At 52.7% G+C, this 14,290-nt stretch overlaps 5 protein-coding genes across 5 annotated transcripts; 3 read left to right on the forward strand and 2 right to left on the reverse strand.

Annotated features, from left to right (window-relative positions):
• Positions 1-346: 346 nt before the first annotated feature.
• On the reverse strand, positions 347-2,091 carry DSM5745_05019 (FF domain protein; the record flags this gene model as incomplete). Its single annotated transcript, XM_026747035.1, has 2 exons — positions 347-1,971; positions 2,022-2,091. 2 exons carry the CDS (start codon positions 2,089-2,091, stop codon positions 347-349), a joined length of 1,695 nt encoding a protein of 564 aa, XP_026604515.1.
• Positions 2,092-2,392: 301 nt separating this feature from the next.
• On the forward strand, positions 2,393-3,337 carry pre9 (proteasome core particle subunit alpha 3; the record flags this gene model as incomplete). Its single annotated transcript, XM_026747036.1, has 4 exons — positions 2,393-2,416; positions 2,478-2,662; positions 2,717-3,135; positions 3,198-3,337. 4 exons carry the CDS (start codon positions 2,393-2,395, stop codon positions 3,335-3,337), a joined length of 768 nt encoding a protein of 255 aa, XP_026604516.1.
• A 5,486-nt stretch (positions 3,338-8,823) lies between these two features.
• On the forward strand, positions 8,824-9,300 carry DSM5745_05021 (uncharacterized protein; the record flags this gene model as incomplete). Its single annotated transcript, XM_026747037.1, has 1 exon — positions 8,824-9,300. One exon carries the CDS (start codon positions 8,824-8,826, stop codon positions 9,298-9,300), a length of 477 nt encoding a protein of 158 aa, XP_026604517.1.
• Positions 9,301-9,511: 211 nt separating this feature from the next.
• Positions 9,512-10,318, reverse strand: DSM5745_05022 (uncharacterized protein; the record flags this gene model as incomplete). Its single annotated transcript, XM_026747038.1, has 2 exons — positions 9,512-10,174; positions 10,280-10,318. The coding sequence occupies 2 exons, from the start codon at positions 10,316-10,318 to the stop codon at positions 9,512-9,514; spliced, it is 702 nt and encodes a 233-aa protein (XP_026604518.1).
• Positions 10,319-10,879: 561 nt separating this feature from the next.
• On the forward strand, positions 10,880-14,014 carry DSM5745_05023 (sulfite reductase subunit alpha; the record flags this gene model as incomplete). The annotated part of the gene is made up of 1 exon (XM_026747039.1): positions 10,880-14,014. One exon carries the CDS (start codon positions 10,880-10,882, stop codon positions 14,012-14,014), a length of 3,135 nt encoding a protein of 1,044 aa, XP_026604519.1.
• Between the last annotated feature and the right edge of the window lie 276 nt (positions 14,015-14,290).

Consider the following 14,290-nt stretch of genomic DNA (forward strand, 5'->3'; position numbering starts at 1 on the left):
AGGTCAAGCCTGGGCGCTTCTTATTCATTGATACCCCATACTCATACTCATACTCTATGCTTCAGCACCCGTTATGAGTCAGTTAATCGACCGTAACGGGCAAATTGGCAATCCATCTCTTACGTGCATCTGCTTCATTAAACGGACGGGGCTAGGCCAATCTGCATTTCAGCGCATGAAAATTCTTGATTAATGACCTAAGACTGTATTCTAGTTATGACAACCAAAATCGATCATGTACTCTAGCAGGAAGAGAACAACAATTAAGACACAAGCTTATTTGGCATATATCATAAATCATGGTGTACGATGTATGGCTCGGCTATCCGATCAAACATATATACAACTACTCCCCATCTACAGGCTCCCGCTCTGCAGATTGTGGCTCTAGATGACTTCGAAGCCCACTCTTCCCAACCCTCATAGCCTCTTGGATCTCCGCCTCGCCCTCCTCTAAGAGGTGCCTACCGCGGGCAAGCTCACGTTTCCGCCTCTGCTCATCTTCCTGAACTTGTTTCTGCCGCTCTGCCAGGGCCCTCTCGCGCTTCTCTCGTTCCACCCTCTTCTTCTCTAGCTCTTCCCTCTGCTCGGGAGAAATATCTTCCTCCGGTGCCGCGGGCAAAGTAGAAATGAAAGCTTCTATCAGCGGGTCGCGCACCTTAGGTGACAGCGCGATGTATCTGAGGTCTGTGATGATAGCAGGTGGTAAGGCTTCGAGATTAGACGAGCGGTTCAACTCATGCAATGGCACTGATTTAAGCAGCGTAGAGAGGTCTGACTTCCGAGTACTCTCGGGCAGTTTCATTCGCGAGACAAGATCGCGGTAGGACTTTTCTCGGTCTTTATCAGAGAGCTGGGTGTCTCTCATTTCTGGCTCCTTTCTGTATTTTCGTTTGAACTCGGGCCAGTAGAGCTTTGGGGTTGCGTAGTCTTGAAGGAAGGCGAGGTACTTAATGCGGGGGTCTTTCTTTTCTTGCTTTTCTTTGCGTTCTTTTATTTCTTGGATCCGATCTCGACTCCAGGATGAGAATGCTTCGCGGCGTGACTTCATGTTTGGGAGGACGGTGTAGCGCGTATCCTCTATTATGCGGCCCTCTTCAATGATCTTCTCCCATGTTGTGAACGGGTTTATGTTATAGTCGTCAAGAAGGTCACGGAATAGTGCAGCAGCGTCCTCATCTGTGAGCGGCAGTCCTTCAGCGCCCTCTTCCCAACCCTCCTCTCCTGGCTCTCCATATTCACCGGGGTCGAGGCCGTATTCTTCGCCCATTGCCGCAAGCTGGTATTCTATATCCTCCTCTGTAAATTCGACGGGTTGTTGATTTTCTGAGCTGCCAGTTCTTTGCCGTTTGAATGGATGATCCTCATCCTCTCCTTCGGTGTCCGTGACCTCGACTTCCTCGTACTCATCGCTTTCATGACCCGCGCCCTCGGCAGCAGCGGCGCTCTCCGGTTCGCGTTGAGTATCATCTCCGGCGGCTACCGTCGCTTTCTCGGGCTCCGGCTCTCCACGTTCGCGCCGTTCCTTAGCCTCTCGCTCAAGACGGTCAAATTCAACAACGCCCTTCAGTACCTCGGTCGGGATGTTCCAGAAGCTCTCGTTCGTTTCCGTATTATAGACAAATCTCCTTCCCAGTTTGGTTTTCACTAGCACCCATGGTTCACATCCTGGTAGGGCATGTTTCGATCTCGGCCGGTCCTCAGGCCCACGCGGTCGGCGATGATGATAAGATTTCCCTCCGCTAAATCCGCCCCGGGGCTGATTGTAGCCTGGAGCGCCGAATGAGGAGGGCCCGTAGCCCTGAGGCGAATACGGTGTGGAGGAAAATGGTGGGAGCGTGTCGGGCGTGAGAAACGGGGCATTGGCAGCGGGATTCGGCACTGGTGTCGGTAAAGAAGGTTCAGCCGCAATGGGATGCGGTCTAGTATATGTGGATTGTTTCGTCTGCGAGTTGTAATAATATGTGTGACCTAGCATTCGTCAGAAGAGCCAATTCCATGCGATCATCGTATGAACAAACCGGAAGGAGCCTTGTGCTCAGTCCATCCAGGTGGTAATGGAGGAGGAGGGGTGTACGTGGACCTAAGCATTATGTATTAACCGAAATACGAAGATATTAAGGAAGCGACTGGTTCATGGTTTGCTCAGATCATTTGGCGGCGAGAGATGAAGCTTTCCGTTTGGGCGTGGTCCGAGCTTGGCGGAGTGGACGCGCGAGAGAGTTGCCTGGAAGACACTGAGAGCTCACCCCAACTGTCCTAGCTCTTCCGTCACAGCACTCATTCATCTCCCTGCCTCCACCACCCCATCTCCTTCTATTAGTCGAATCCGCTTGCGAATCGAATCGTACCATAACGCAGTTTGTTTGATCGCTTTTGCATTTGATCCAAAATGTCACGACGCTACGATTCCAGGGTACGCTACCTCCGAACACCCCGGCTGACAGCTCCCACTGACACAAAGATGCTTGTTCCAGACCACCATTTTCTCGCCAGAAGGCCGACTCTACCAGGTCGAGTATGCACTTGAAGCCATCTCACATGCGGGTACAGCTCTGGGAATCCTCGCCAAGGATGGCATTGTCCTCGCCGCAGAGAAGAAGGTGACGAGCAAGCTGCTCGAGCAAGACACATCTGCGGAGAAGCTTTACACATTGAACGAGTATGCACCGTCTCCGGGTTGAAGAATGCATAATTGGACTGACACGTCTCGCAGTAACATGATCTGTGCCGTCGCTGGTATGACCGCCGATGCGAACATCCTCATCAACTACGCCCGACAAGCAGCTCAGCGCTATCTCATTACCTACGGCGAGGAAATCCCCTGCGAACAGCTCGTCCGCAGACTTTGCGATCTGAAGCAAGGTTATACCCAACACGGTGGTCTCCGTCCTTTCGGTGTTTCGTTCATCTACGCGGGCTATGACCCTCTCCGAGAGTTCCAGCTATACCAAAGCAACCCAAGTGGTAACTACGGTGGATGGAAAGCGACCAGTGTTGGAGCGAACAACGCGAGCGCCCAGAGTCTTCTGAAGCAGGATTATAAGGAGGACTGCGACTTGAAGGAGGCATGTGCCATGGCCGTCAAGGTCCTGAGCAAGACGATGGATTCGACGAAGCTGAGCAGCGAGAAGAGTGAGTACTTTCGGTCTTTTGCCATGGTCTACCTTACTAATTACGCTTCTCACCCCTGCCAGTCGAGTTCGCAACTGTCGGCAAAACGAAGGAAGGAAAGATCTACCACCACCTGTGGCATGCAGACGAGATCAATGCCCTGCTGAAAGAGCATGGGCTAGCCAAGGTCGACGACGAGCCCGAAGCTGGCGACATAAAATAGATAGAGACACCCGTCTCCGCTTCTGCCTGACCTAGATAATGCCAGCTGTTTCATTAACGTTACCACATCCAAACAAATGTCGCCGAGAGCATATGGTCTACATACTCTAGACACGTACATCCTTGACCTCTTAGCATCTGTCAGGAAACAAAGCCATTCAGATTGTATAAGTCGTCTGCTACAACTGCATCTGAAGCATAAGCAGCGTCGCCCACCGGTGACGTGGCAAGCAGCGACGTCGAAAATGAGCGCCAAACAATATGATTCGCATGTTTGCTCTGGTTTTTTGTCGTATTAAGCGATTAAACAGCAATCTCACCAGTTTAATGGTCCACGTAGCTTGTGGTCTGTTACGTAGATTATGGTAAGCTCGAAGGCTTGAATTGCTGAACGACTAGGACATGGTCGGGCATCGGCGAATATATATCTGACCGAGTATCCGCTGTCCCTTTCATTGTTTCTTCTCGAGGGCAGACTCCTCACTCATCGCGCATCAGCGCTCCTTCTTGATCTTTGAACTGAAGATGAACAACCAACCACTGAGTACAAGAATGCCCTATCTGAATTCTCAATCCATCTCAACGATAAGCGCCGCCAGTCCGTCTTGATGTTGAGCACCAGATGGTGGGTATGAGCTGCCTTTTCTACGGAGGAGCTACCCTTCGTCTTTTTGTCCTTGCACAATCATTAGCGTTTCTTCAGGCTGCAAGTAAACCATCAACAATCTTAGATCATTATACTAATGGCGTGACGTGCAGCTGAGGCCCTAAGACTGTACGCCCGCGCCAAGCTGCTTACTAAATACGGCTATCATGTGACGGGGTTCTATGTTTCGCATGCGGGGTTGATGGGCAAGACAACAACAACCTCCCGACTCGTGAGTTGAATCAAGGAAAGGAACGTCATACGCTCTTCAACAGAGGCCAGCAAGAACATTCCTAAGAACAGTTGCTGCTCTTCAGCAGATCTCCTACGTCTCTCGCCCCTTGACCTCGGGACGCCGCTCTATCCTTGCCGAGCCCGGCTGCTCTATCAGGAATACAGGCGCTTAGGAGTTCCACCTTCTCGCAAGATGTCGCAAATTCATGCCGAATCACCAAAAATAGAAGAATTCATTGGATTATACGATCTCAACAACAATGGCAGTCCGGACTTTTTCTCCAACCAGCATCTGATGTGTTTGGCAGGCTGAAACCAGCCCGATGTGATCGTGTGGCTGATGAGCTTCAAAATAAGGTAGCACATGGTATGAGACAAGATTAACAAACAGGAGCGCCATTAAACAATTGAGAGGCCAGGAAAAAGAGCACCGCAAGCGAGGGAATCAACGGAATGAAAGGACAAGAATCATCGACATTAGACACGAAAACTGGGAGGAGACCATCAGCCACTGATGAGACAGGGAATCCAAACATCAGCAATTCATTTGCTTTAACTTTCGCTGCGCTTGCAGTTCTTTGATCTCAGCGTTCAGTTTCTGGATTAGTTCTCGCGACTTTTCCATTGACGCCACGAGAGTGCCCCCCTCCCTTTCCCACCGCTTCAACCGGTCTATCTCAGCGTCTCGTCGACGGGTCTTGGTAATGATCTTCTCGCAAATGCGGCAGTTGACCATCTCATGCTGGGCTTCGTACACGAGCTTCATTCCGCATGTCTCACCAGTGCGGTATTCGTAATTGCACTGGGTGATGAAGTTGGTCCAGTTCCAGTCTCCGCAGGAGAATTTCTTCTGGTTGTAGAAACACATTTCTACCCGTTCTGTCAGCCATGGTCTTTCTAGCCTACGAGCTGAACTCACTGATTGGTATAGTTTGTTGTTTCAGCTTTTTTTGGATTGTGATTGGCTGACGTTGATTTGCCTACCGCCCAAGGGAATTTGATAGGCTAGGCTTGCACAATGACTATTGAAGATTGTGGAGGGTTCAAAGTTGAAACAACTTATATGAAGAAGCAGGCAATTCTGGCTTGTTATTTCGTCTGGGGAAGTGTTGTCTGAAACGTTGAATGATCCATCTCATCAATCTCTGGGAACGGACGGCCCTATTTATGTCTCGTGAGAAGCTCCTATGTCACGACTCACTGCTTCTTCGTTCTACCACCACTCACCGTCGATCGAAGCCCCTCAGCATGCGACGACTTATCGTCTACGGCATGTCCTCTCATCACATTCTCATCACGTCCGCTGAACGTTTCTCCTGGCAGCTTAGTGGAGACACGAATATCCACAACGTTCCTTTCCGGGTCGGTCGTAATCAGCGGATGCTTCACGAATGCATGGTCCCTGCTGTCGTGGCAGCCTGTTTTCTTCTCAGCTAGCCTGGACATCAGAAAATCCCTCAGCTCGAGTCAATCTTTCTCGTTCCGGGACGATTGTTTGGAACAGTGGCCATGGAGTTTCCATCGATCATCCCCGTTTCGTCCATGCATCTCCGTTCCGCATGAAACCGCTTTTCGAGAATTAGACATCCTTCACACTTGCTGGATCAAAGCTCCTGCATGATTAGGCTGACATCTTCTGCCAGCTGTCAAGCTGTCTTACACTGGAGCATTCTTTGCCCCCCGGTTCAAAGTTAACCTTGCATTCAATTGGAGACCAGAAATCAAACCGAACGGGACTAGAAAATGAATATCAAAAGCGACATGCAGGTATCCAATCAAGAGGAAGCGGACTTCGCCAAAACAATGTCAATTCCCAAAAAACAATAACCCATCTCCCAAGTTGTTTATTGCTTTCGGCATGACCGTGATCAGCCTTCTATGCCGGCCCAACCTTTCAGGTACCTCAATACCCTGCTAGTTTGTCTGCATCTGCATCCACAACCAATTAGTTCTGGATAGGGTTGCCCTTGTTGCAGGCCTTGATGCAGACACCTTGACCGGAAACAATCTATGGCCCTGGCCTGTCCATGCATCACGCCCTACTCTGATTCGAGTGGGTAATGAAAACTGTTTCCCACGGTCCTCGACACTTTCTTTTCGTGCTTTGGGTTCCAATTTCCGTCCGTCTCTCGTCAGCTAAGTGATGTGTATTGATCCAATCCATGCCGTGCCAATGGTTGTCTCATCTCCGCGTACTCCCGTCAGGACATGGTTGCCCGACAAGTTTCTGCCCTTCGTGGCAAACTATGCGTCACTAGCATCCGGCGATTGGTGTCCATTGCATCCCTAGCTATCAGCCTTGGAGTTCGCCATTCCTTGGATTGGTAAGATGAGCACAGATTCCATGGAGGGCCGATTCATTCAGCTGATCTCTTTCATCTGCAGACAAGTAATCCCGCATCCACCCCCGCTCAGGTGCAGGGTTCAGTTCGATGCTCGCCCAAGATGATAGGATGCCCTCTTGCGCTTCGGCCATAGTTGATACAGCCTGTGGTACGGTAGACCTTCGTCGAACCCATGCAGCTGCACTAGAGCTCTCAGACTCTGACGTGGCGGCCTTCGTCTGGTCAATTGCCTTCGAATATCGTCTTCTGCTGATGGGCTTTTTCGAGGAATCAGGCTGTCAACGTACGTTGCATGGAAATGAGCTCAAGAGACTACTTCGTTCCGTCTCGCACTTTTATTGGCGAACCTCTCATCCCGCTTGGCCGGGCGTTCTGGAAGTGTCGGTGATTCCGCTGATTTCCATCATCTGTTGTCATCCTGGTGTGATGGCGAAGGATCTCCGGGCATCCAATTTGGCTGGCCATCTCCCCAAACAGTCGGAACACGGAGCCATGGTAATTTGTCAATTGCCAACTCAGAGGCTGCTCCTCTGTGCTATCCGATCACAACGAAGAAGCAATGTTGGAGACAGCCTCCGCGTCCGTTCACGAGCCGATCTAGTCTGCTTTCGCCACAGCCTCGTCCTCGTCCCAAGTTGTCTTACGTCGGGCACAGTCTCGTCTATCCCTGACAGTGGCAATTATACTTTCAAGAACAAGGATCTGCCGGAACAGCATGGGAAACAATCTACGCCAATCGCTCTTGTTATTCCTTTCGCATTCGATGGAGAGCAAAAAGTAATATTGTCTTGTTGAACTTTGTCCCGTTCCTTGTCCGGGCCCTAGCTATCAAAATCCGCTTTTGATGACGTTGAATTTGGACTCAAACGGACCCACATACGTGCTCCAGTACGCCGGGTTGTTTTGATCCCGTGATTTTCGAGCAAAGCGTGCCTCCTGCGGATACCGCATACACTCCTGTTTCAGGTAACAAATGGAACCGGCGGATTGTGTCCTTGCGGTTTTAAAGTGAGAGTCTTTCTTCCGTGTATCCTTGTTACGCGTCTGGATTGGTTCTCGCGGAGACGCATGCTAAACATTATCAGCAAACTACGCCCAGTCGATTCGCTGACACACCACTAGGTTTATGCAGCTAATAACAGCACCCCTGCAAGCGCATTCGTAGGCTCTCAGACCCTCGACAAGGGACCCGCTTACCGTTCTACAGTAATTTGGGGGCGGATCCATGCATTGCATGTTGACAGCTGCATAGCCCTTCGGCTTCTAGGCTAAGGTTCGTGAATTCGCGTCTTGACTGACCGTCTTTGAGTCATTGAGGCCAAGTCGATATTTCCAGTGGGACCTTGCCGCAGTTGATCTTCTAGGCGTGATGCCGGGCTAGACTTGCTGCGGTCTCGAAGTGCCGTTGCAATCAAGATCATCGTCCCGTACAATGGATGCCTCCACACCTCCTTTGGAAGTGTCTGTTGGCCACTTTTCCTTCGTCCCTGTTGCTGCGTTGCAAATTCAGTCTGAGCTCGACCCTTTTCACATTGGGCATACGCTTTGGCATGGTCAGAGGCTGCAAGGATGTCACAGCGTGGCGTTCATGATTCATTTCAGAAGCCGTGACTGTGTATAGTCCCGTTGACGTGGCACGGGGAAGTCGGATTTCAAGCCCCGGAGCTCATGGAGTCTGTTTTCTGATCGTTTTCTCCTGCAATGCTGTGTCTCATGACGGAGGATAACTCCTTGGTCAAGGCTCAGATCGCTTGCCTGAGTAGGATGTGGTGTTTTTCCAGACACGTCTATCTTGAGTGCGTTGATCAAGGCTTTTTCTCCTTCGCCGCGCCTGCCGACAGTCAAAATTTGTAGACCATGTTCGTTAGCAGTGACGTTCCATTTCCAGATGTTCGGAGGAGCGCACAAGCAATAATGTCGCGAACTGGAGCCGCCCATCCATGCTTGGCGGACGCGCATAACTTATCAGTCACGTGTAGATATGGGGTATCATGGAGAAATTATATGACGTCAATATGACCGCTAGGATAAAGTCCAGGACGTTGGAAACCCAAGCTCGAAGTCCATTCATTTTGCTTTCTCCTCTCTACTCAACTCATCAAACCACAGAGTATAGTATATACTCATCACTGTAAGTTATACTCGTACCAACATCCGAATGCCAGTCTAATTACCGTCCAGAAACACCACATCTGGTACATGAACAACACAGTCGTCTTTAATACCAACAAAATCCGATCCTAGATCACGAACCCTTCCAAGATGTGGAAAGAAATCTCCAGAGTTGCCCAATTGAGCCGGGCTACTCCCCTCCGCCAGACCCCGCGCACTCTCTCCTCCACCTCACCAGCGCAGGTCCAATTCCAGGCCCGCAGGACTTTCCTCACCACGCCCGCGCGTCGAGCGCAACCCCAAGACGAAGAAGATCACTTCCATGACCGCCACAAGCTAGATCCCCACCGCACCGAGGATACGCAGTCAGCCACGACCGACGAGGTTGCGACTCGGGACGCTGCATTTGACCCATCAAACACGGCCCCGGAAAGCGAGCTTGGCCAGTCGCAGAAGGAGACGAATCAGAGGGGAGATCCACGCGATCCGTTGACTGTTAGTCCGGCGGATAAAGATGTTGGTGGTGCGCGGGATCCCATGGAGGGAGGTGCTGCCAAGAATGCGGACAAGGAGGGTGGTGTGCATAGTGGGGGTGGTTCGCCCAGGAAGAACAGGCAGAGGAAGTGAGGGGGCTGTTCAATTAGAGTAGATAAAGGCATTGTTTTAAGGTTTAAAGGTCGAATGCAGCCAAGCACGGTTTCTTTGTCTTTGCGGTGTGCATTGCATGAACATATAATTATGTATTAAGATACTGCTGAACTTAAAAAGAGGGCAGTCAACAAAGAACGCAGCTAAAAATACCGAGTCCTCAATCACATCTCATCCCAGTAAAACAGACTCATTCCTTCCCATGCTGAATAATGTCACTTCCGTACAAATACCAGACCTTCTCACTGCCTGCAGGAACCTGGCCTTCCAGCGCCTTGAGCCCTGCATTGACAGCAGCCTTGCCAATAACATCCGACTCCTGAGCCCATCCATCTTTCAAGCTCGAGTGCAATTTACCAAGAGCTCCAGCAAAGAACCGGGCGACAGCCTCCGCAGGCCTGCTTTCCTCCCTCGAGCCAGCAATCAAACCAGGTCGCAAAATGACCGTCCTCTCGAATCCCAACGCCTTAAAGCCCTCTTCAATCTCTCCCTTCATCCTGGTATACGCAAATGTGGACTTGACGTCCGCGCCGCTCGACGAGACCAGAACGCACACCTTGGTACCGGCATCACGGGCAGCCTTGGCCATCTCCAAATTCAGGTCATGGTCCAGCTTATACTGGTTCTCGAAACTCCCTGCGGCAGCCCTTGTGGTTCCGAGGGCGGAGATGAAGATGGATGGTGTTGGCGAGAGGGACGAAAGCTCGCTTGCCCACTTTGAGGTATCAGTCGACACAATCGTGGTCAACTTTGCCTGCGGCGCGGAAGATGCGGCAGCCGGAGTGCGACGTGAGATTGTGTCAACCCTCGTAACAGCGGGGTTGGCGATTAGGCTGGTGAGGATATGCGCCCCCTACATATGTATGAGCTCCATGAACCATGGTCAAGGTGAAGCTTTGCGATGCGCGATAGCACCTTATATGCTGTGCGCAATGCAGATATGGAGGTGAAGACATACCACCATGCCAGTGCATCCAATCAAGGCCACGTTCGTCATTTTGGTGAAGATGAACGCCTTCCAGAATGTTTCCTAGGAAAAAAGTCCTTGAAGCTGAAGAGACGACGCTAGATACGGAGTAGTGGGGATTGTCAATGACGTTTTGACTTGTCCTGGATGGACCTCGGCGCCAAGCCTTGCGAAGAGTTTTAATGCCTGAGTCCTGAGGCGAAAAGTTGGAGAAATGAATTAGTAATGCGGGGAAGACTGCTCGGCCGAAAGCGGAGATTTTCTGCCTCAGTTCGCCGCCTAGCGTGCCGTTAGACCCACATGTCTAGTTAGCCAAGCTGATGACCAAGGACGAGCTGGGTGGCTATCTGAACGGGCGACCCTGATTATCTGTGGCGCTTGATCTCGCAATGAAATTGCGTGATTGCCACTAGCCGGATCGGGTATGGTTCCTGGCACTTTTTTCTCGGCCCTGGAGTATAGTGATTGAATCCGCCTCCTCCAGGCCTTTTTATTTCTTTCTCCCCGCTGTTCTTATTTCTTTTTGCCATTGTTCCTGTTCCTTGAGATAGCAGATACGCGAATCTGGTGTCTCAGCAGGTAATTCTCACAATGGGCTCCTCTTCACCAGCCCTGTCGACCCTCGCCGGTCCTACATATGTGACCGCCCAGACCCTAATTCAGCAGGTTGCTTACGCCCTCAGCGACAAGATCTTCTCCTACTCCCCGGAGTCTTTCGATTTGGACGCTGCTATCCGCGAATGGGCTTCTAAGCAGGAGGTCAATGCCAATGGCGACGCCCCGGCCGTCCAGGCTATGGAGACTCGCCAGGGTGCCGGAAACATCGCTCTCGGATACCTCTTCTCCCAGGACTTTGACTTGAAGAAGCGCCACGTTCCCCAGGGCATTGTTGCTTCTTCCGCGACCCTCCCGTACATGCGCTCTGCCCTGGAGCAGCTTTCTCTGCTCTACTCTGTCGCCAGCCCCGTTGCCGCTCACGTCGCCGCGGTTGACTACTCTGGAGAGGATGGACTGGTTTCCGATTACGTTTCCGCGCTCTCTCTCGCCGAAGAGCTTGGGCTCGGTCTAGTCTCCAGCGCCTCTGTTCACGAGTCGCAGCACATGGCTCTCTTGACCACATTGCTTGCCTCCGTTCTGCCCTCCATCCACATCTACGACGGTGTCCGCGTTGGCCGCGACAACACTCGCGTCATTGACGTCCTCGACCAGGCTGGTCTTGGCCGCGCCTACGAGACCGTTCGCAAGACATTGGAAGACCAGCGCAGCCGCCACCTCGACAACCAGGGCAAGATGCTTGAGCTCATCCGCGCATTGAACGGAGAGCTTGGCACCGACTATGGTGCTTTTGAGTACCACGGCCATGCTGAGCCCACCTCCGTCTTGGTTGCTTTCGGTACCATCGAGGCCTCCCTCACTGCTCAGGTCGCTCGATCTTTGGCCAAGGATGGTGTCCGCGTCGGCGTTGTAAACGTTCGTGTTTACCGTCCGTTCGTCGAGGAGGAGTTCCTGAAGGTCCTGCCCAAGTCCGTCAAGACCGTTGGCGTTCTCGGGCAGGTTGCCAACGAGCAGGCCGTGCAAGAGCAGGGTGTCCGCTCCACACTATACGAGGACGTCCTTGCGGCTCTCACTTTCGCCACAGACCGCGAGCAGGTGCCTTCTGTTGTCGACATCAAGTACGCTCGCTCCCAGCGCTGGGACCTGATCAGCATTGCTGCTTCTTTCCAGCTTGTCTCCGAGAAGCCTATTGTCCAGGCCGACAGCACTGTCGAGCCCCTCCAACTCTTGGACCCCGCCACTGTGCAAGAATTTACCTTCTGGGATGTCGACACTTCCGCCTCTAACGACGCCGCTACCCTTCTTTCACAAGCGTTGGCTGCTGATTCAGCCAGCAACATCACCACCAGCAAGACCTTCGACAACCTGATCCAGGGCGGTGCCGTTCGTGTGGACATTCGCAAGAGCTCCAAGACCCTGGATGCTCCTTACGCGGTCAACCTGGCTGACGCTGCCTACGTCGGTGACATTAAGCTCCTCGGCGAGATTGACGTCCTTGCTTCCGTCAAGTACAACGCTAAGCTTATTCTCAACGTCTCCAGCGTCAAGGAGGATGAGCTGGAGAAGAAGCTCCCTGCTGCCTTTAAGCAGGCCGTCGCAGAGCGCGGCATTTCTCTCCACCTCCTCGACACATCCGTCCTCGAAGACTCCACCCTCGAGCCTCTTGCCCTCCAGGTTGCTTTCTTGCGCCTCGCTCTTCCCGCCCTTGAGGAGTCCAGCGTCAAGAAGCTCGCTTCCCTCTCCGGCAATGCCGAGTCCTTTGAGAAGGTCAAGGACCTTGAGAAGGTTCTCCGCCAGGCTGAGGTTCCTGAGGCCTGGAAGACCCCCGAGGAGGGTGCTCAGGTACCTCAGCTTGTCAAGGATCTGAAGCCCAACAGCTTCGTGCCCTTCGACAAGGACGAGACCGAGCCTGCCACTTTCCTCAAGGACTGGCAGACTGTTGCCAAGGGTCTTGCCTTCAAGGAGGCTTACGGTGCCAAGACTGCCCTTCGCCCTGACCAGACTACCAAGACCTACACTGTCCACGTCAAGGAGAACCGCCGCTTGACCCCCGTCACCTACGACCGTAACATCTTCCACATCGAGTTCGACCTGGGTGACTCTGGTCTCACCTACGACATCGGTGAGGCTCTCGGTGTACACTGCGAGAACGACCCCGAGGATGTTCTTGAGTTCATCAAGTTCTACGGCCTCAACGCCGACGACGTCGTCGAAGTCCCCAGCCGCGAGGACCCCGCCGTTCTCGAGAACCGCACCGTCTACCAGGCCCTCATGCAGAACGTGGACATCTTCGGTCGTCCCCCCAAGCGCTTCTACGAGGCCCTGGCCGAGTTCGCCTCCGACCAGAAGGAGAAGACAGACCTCCTCACCCTCGGCGGGCCCGACGGCGCCGTCGAATTCAAGCGCCGCGCCGAAGTCGACACCGTCACCTACGCTGACATCCTCCTCGAGTACCCGTCCGCCCACCCCGACTTCCACGACCTCGTCCGCATCGTCTCCCCCATGAAGCGCCGCGAGTACTCCATCGCCTCCTGCCAGAAGGTCACCCCCTCCATCGTCGCCCTGATGATCGTCGTCGTCAACTGGACCGACCCCCGCGGCCGCGACCGCTTCGGTATCTCCACCCGCTACCTCAGCCGCCTCCAACCCGGCACCCCAGTCACCGTCAGCGTCAAGTCCAGCGTCATGAAGCTGCCCCCCAAGTCGACCCAGCCCATCATCATGGCCGGTCTGGGAACAGGTCTCGCCCCCTTCCGCGCGTTCGTCCAGCACCGCGCCCTCGAGAAAGCCCAGGGCAAGGAGATCGGCGCTGTCCTCCTCTACATGGGCTCCCGCCACCAGCGCGAGGAGTACTGCTACGGCGAGGAGTGGGAAGCCTACCAGGAAGCTGGCGTCATCACTCTCCTCGGCTGCGCTTTCTCCCGTGACCAGCCTCAGAAGATCTACATCCAGGACCGCATGCGCGAGACCATCCCCGAGATCGTCCAGGCTTACATGCGTGAGGAAGGTTCCTTCTACCTCTGCGGTCCTACCTGGCCTGTTCCTGACGTTACTGCTGTTCTTGAGGAGGCTATTGCCATTGATGCGAAGAACAACGGCAAGAAGATCGAGACCCGCAAGGAGATCGAGAAGCTGAAGGATGAGGAGAGATATGTTCTTGAGGTTTACTAAGCTGTTTTGCATTGCTTGTACATGTGATGACTTGTCGATACCTTTTTCTTTTCCCTCTTCAGCGCATCTTTGTCATGACACTCTGATAGACGTATATACCGTGCATTTTCTGCGGCTTTTTGGCTACGTTAGATTATGTTTATGAACGATCAATTGTTACGATGCTGTGCCTTTTCCATACATACTGTAAAGATCGTTGTAGAATACGACGATAGTGGAATCCAATCATTGAAACACGGGGTGTCACTTGGAAGTCAATTTTTGAGCCAGTCACCC

Source organism: Aspergillus mulundensis, assembly GCF_003369625.1.
Source record: "Aspergillus mulundensis strain DSM 5745 chromosome Unknown scaffold_4, whole genome shotgun sequence".
Lineage (NCBI taxonomy): Eukaryota > Fungi > Ascomycota > Eurotiomycetes > Eurotiales > Aspergillaceae > Aspergillus > Aspergillus mulundensis.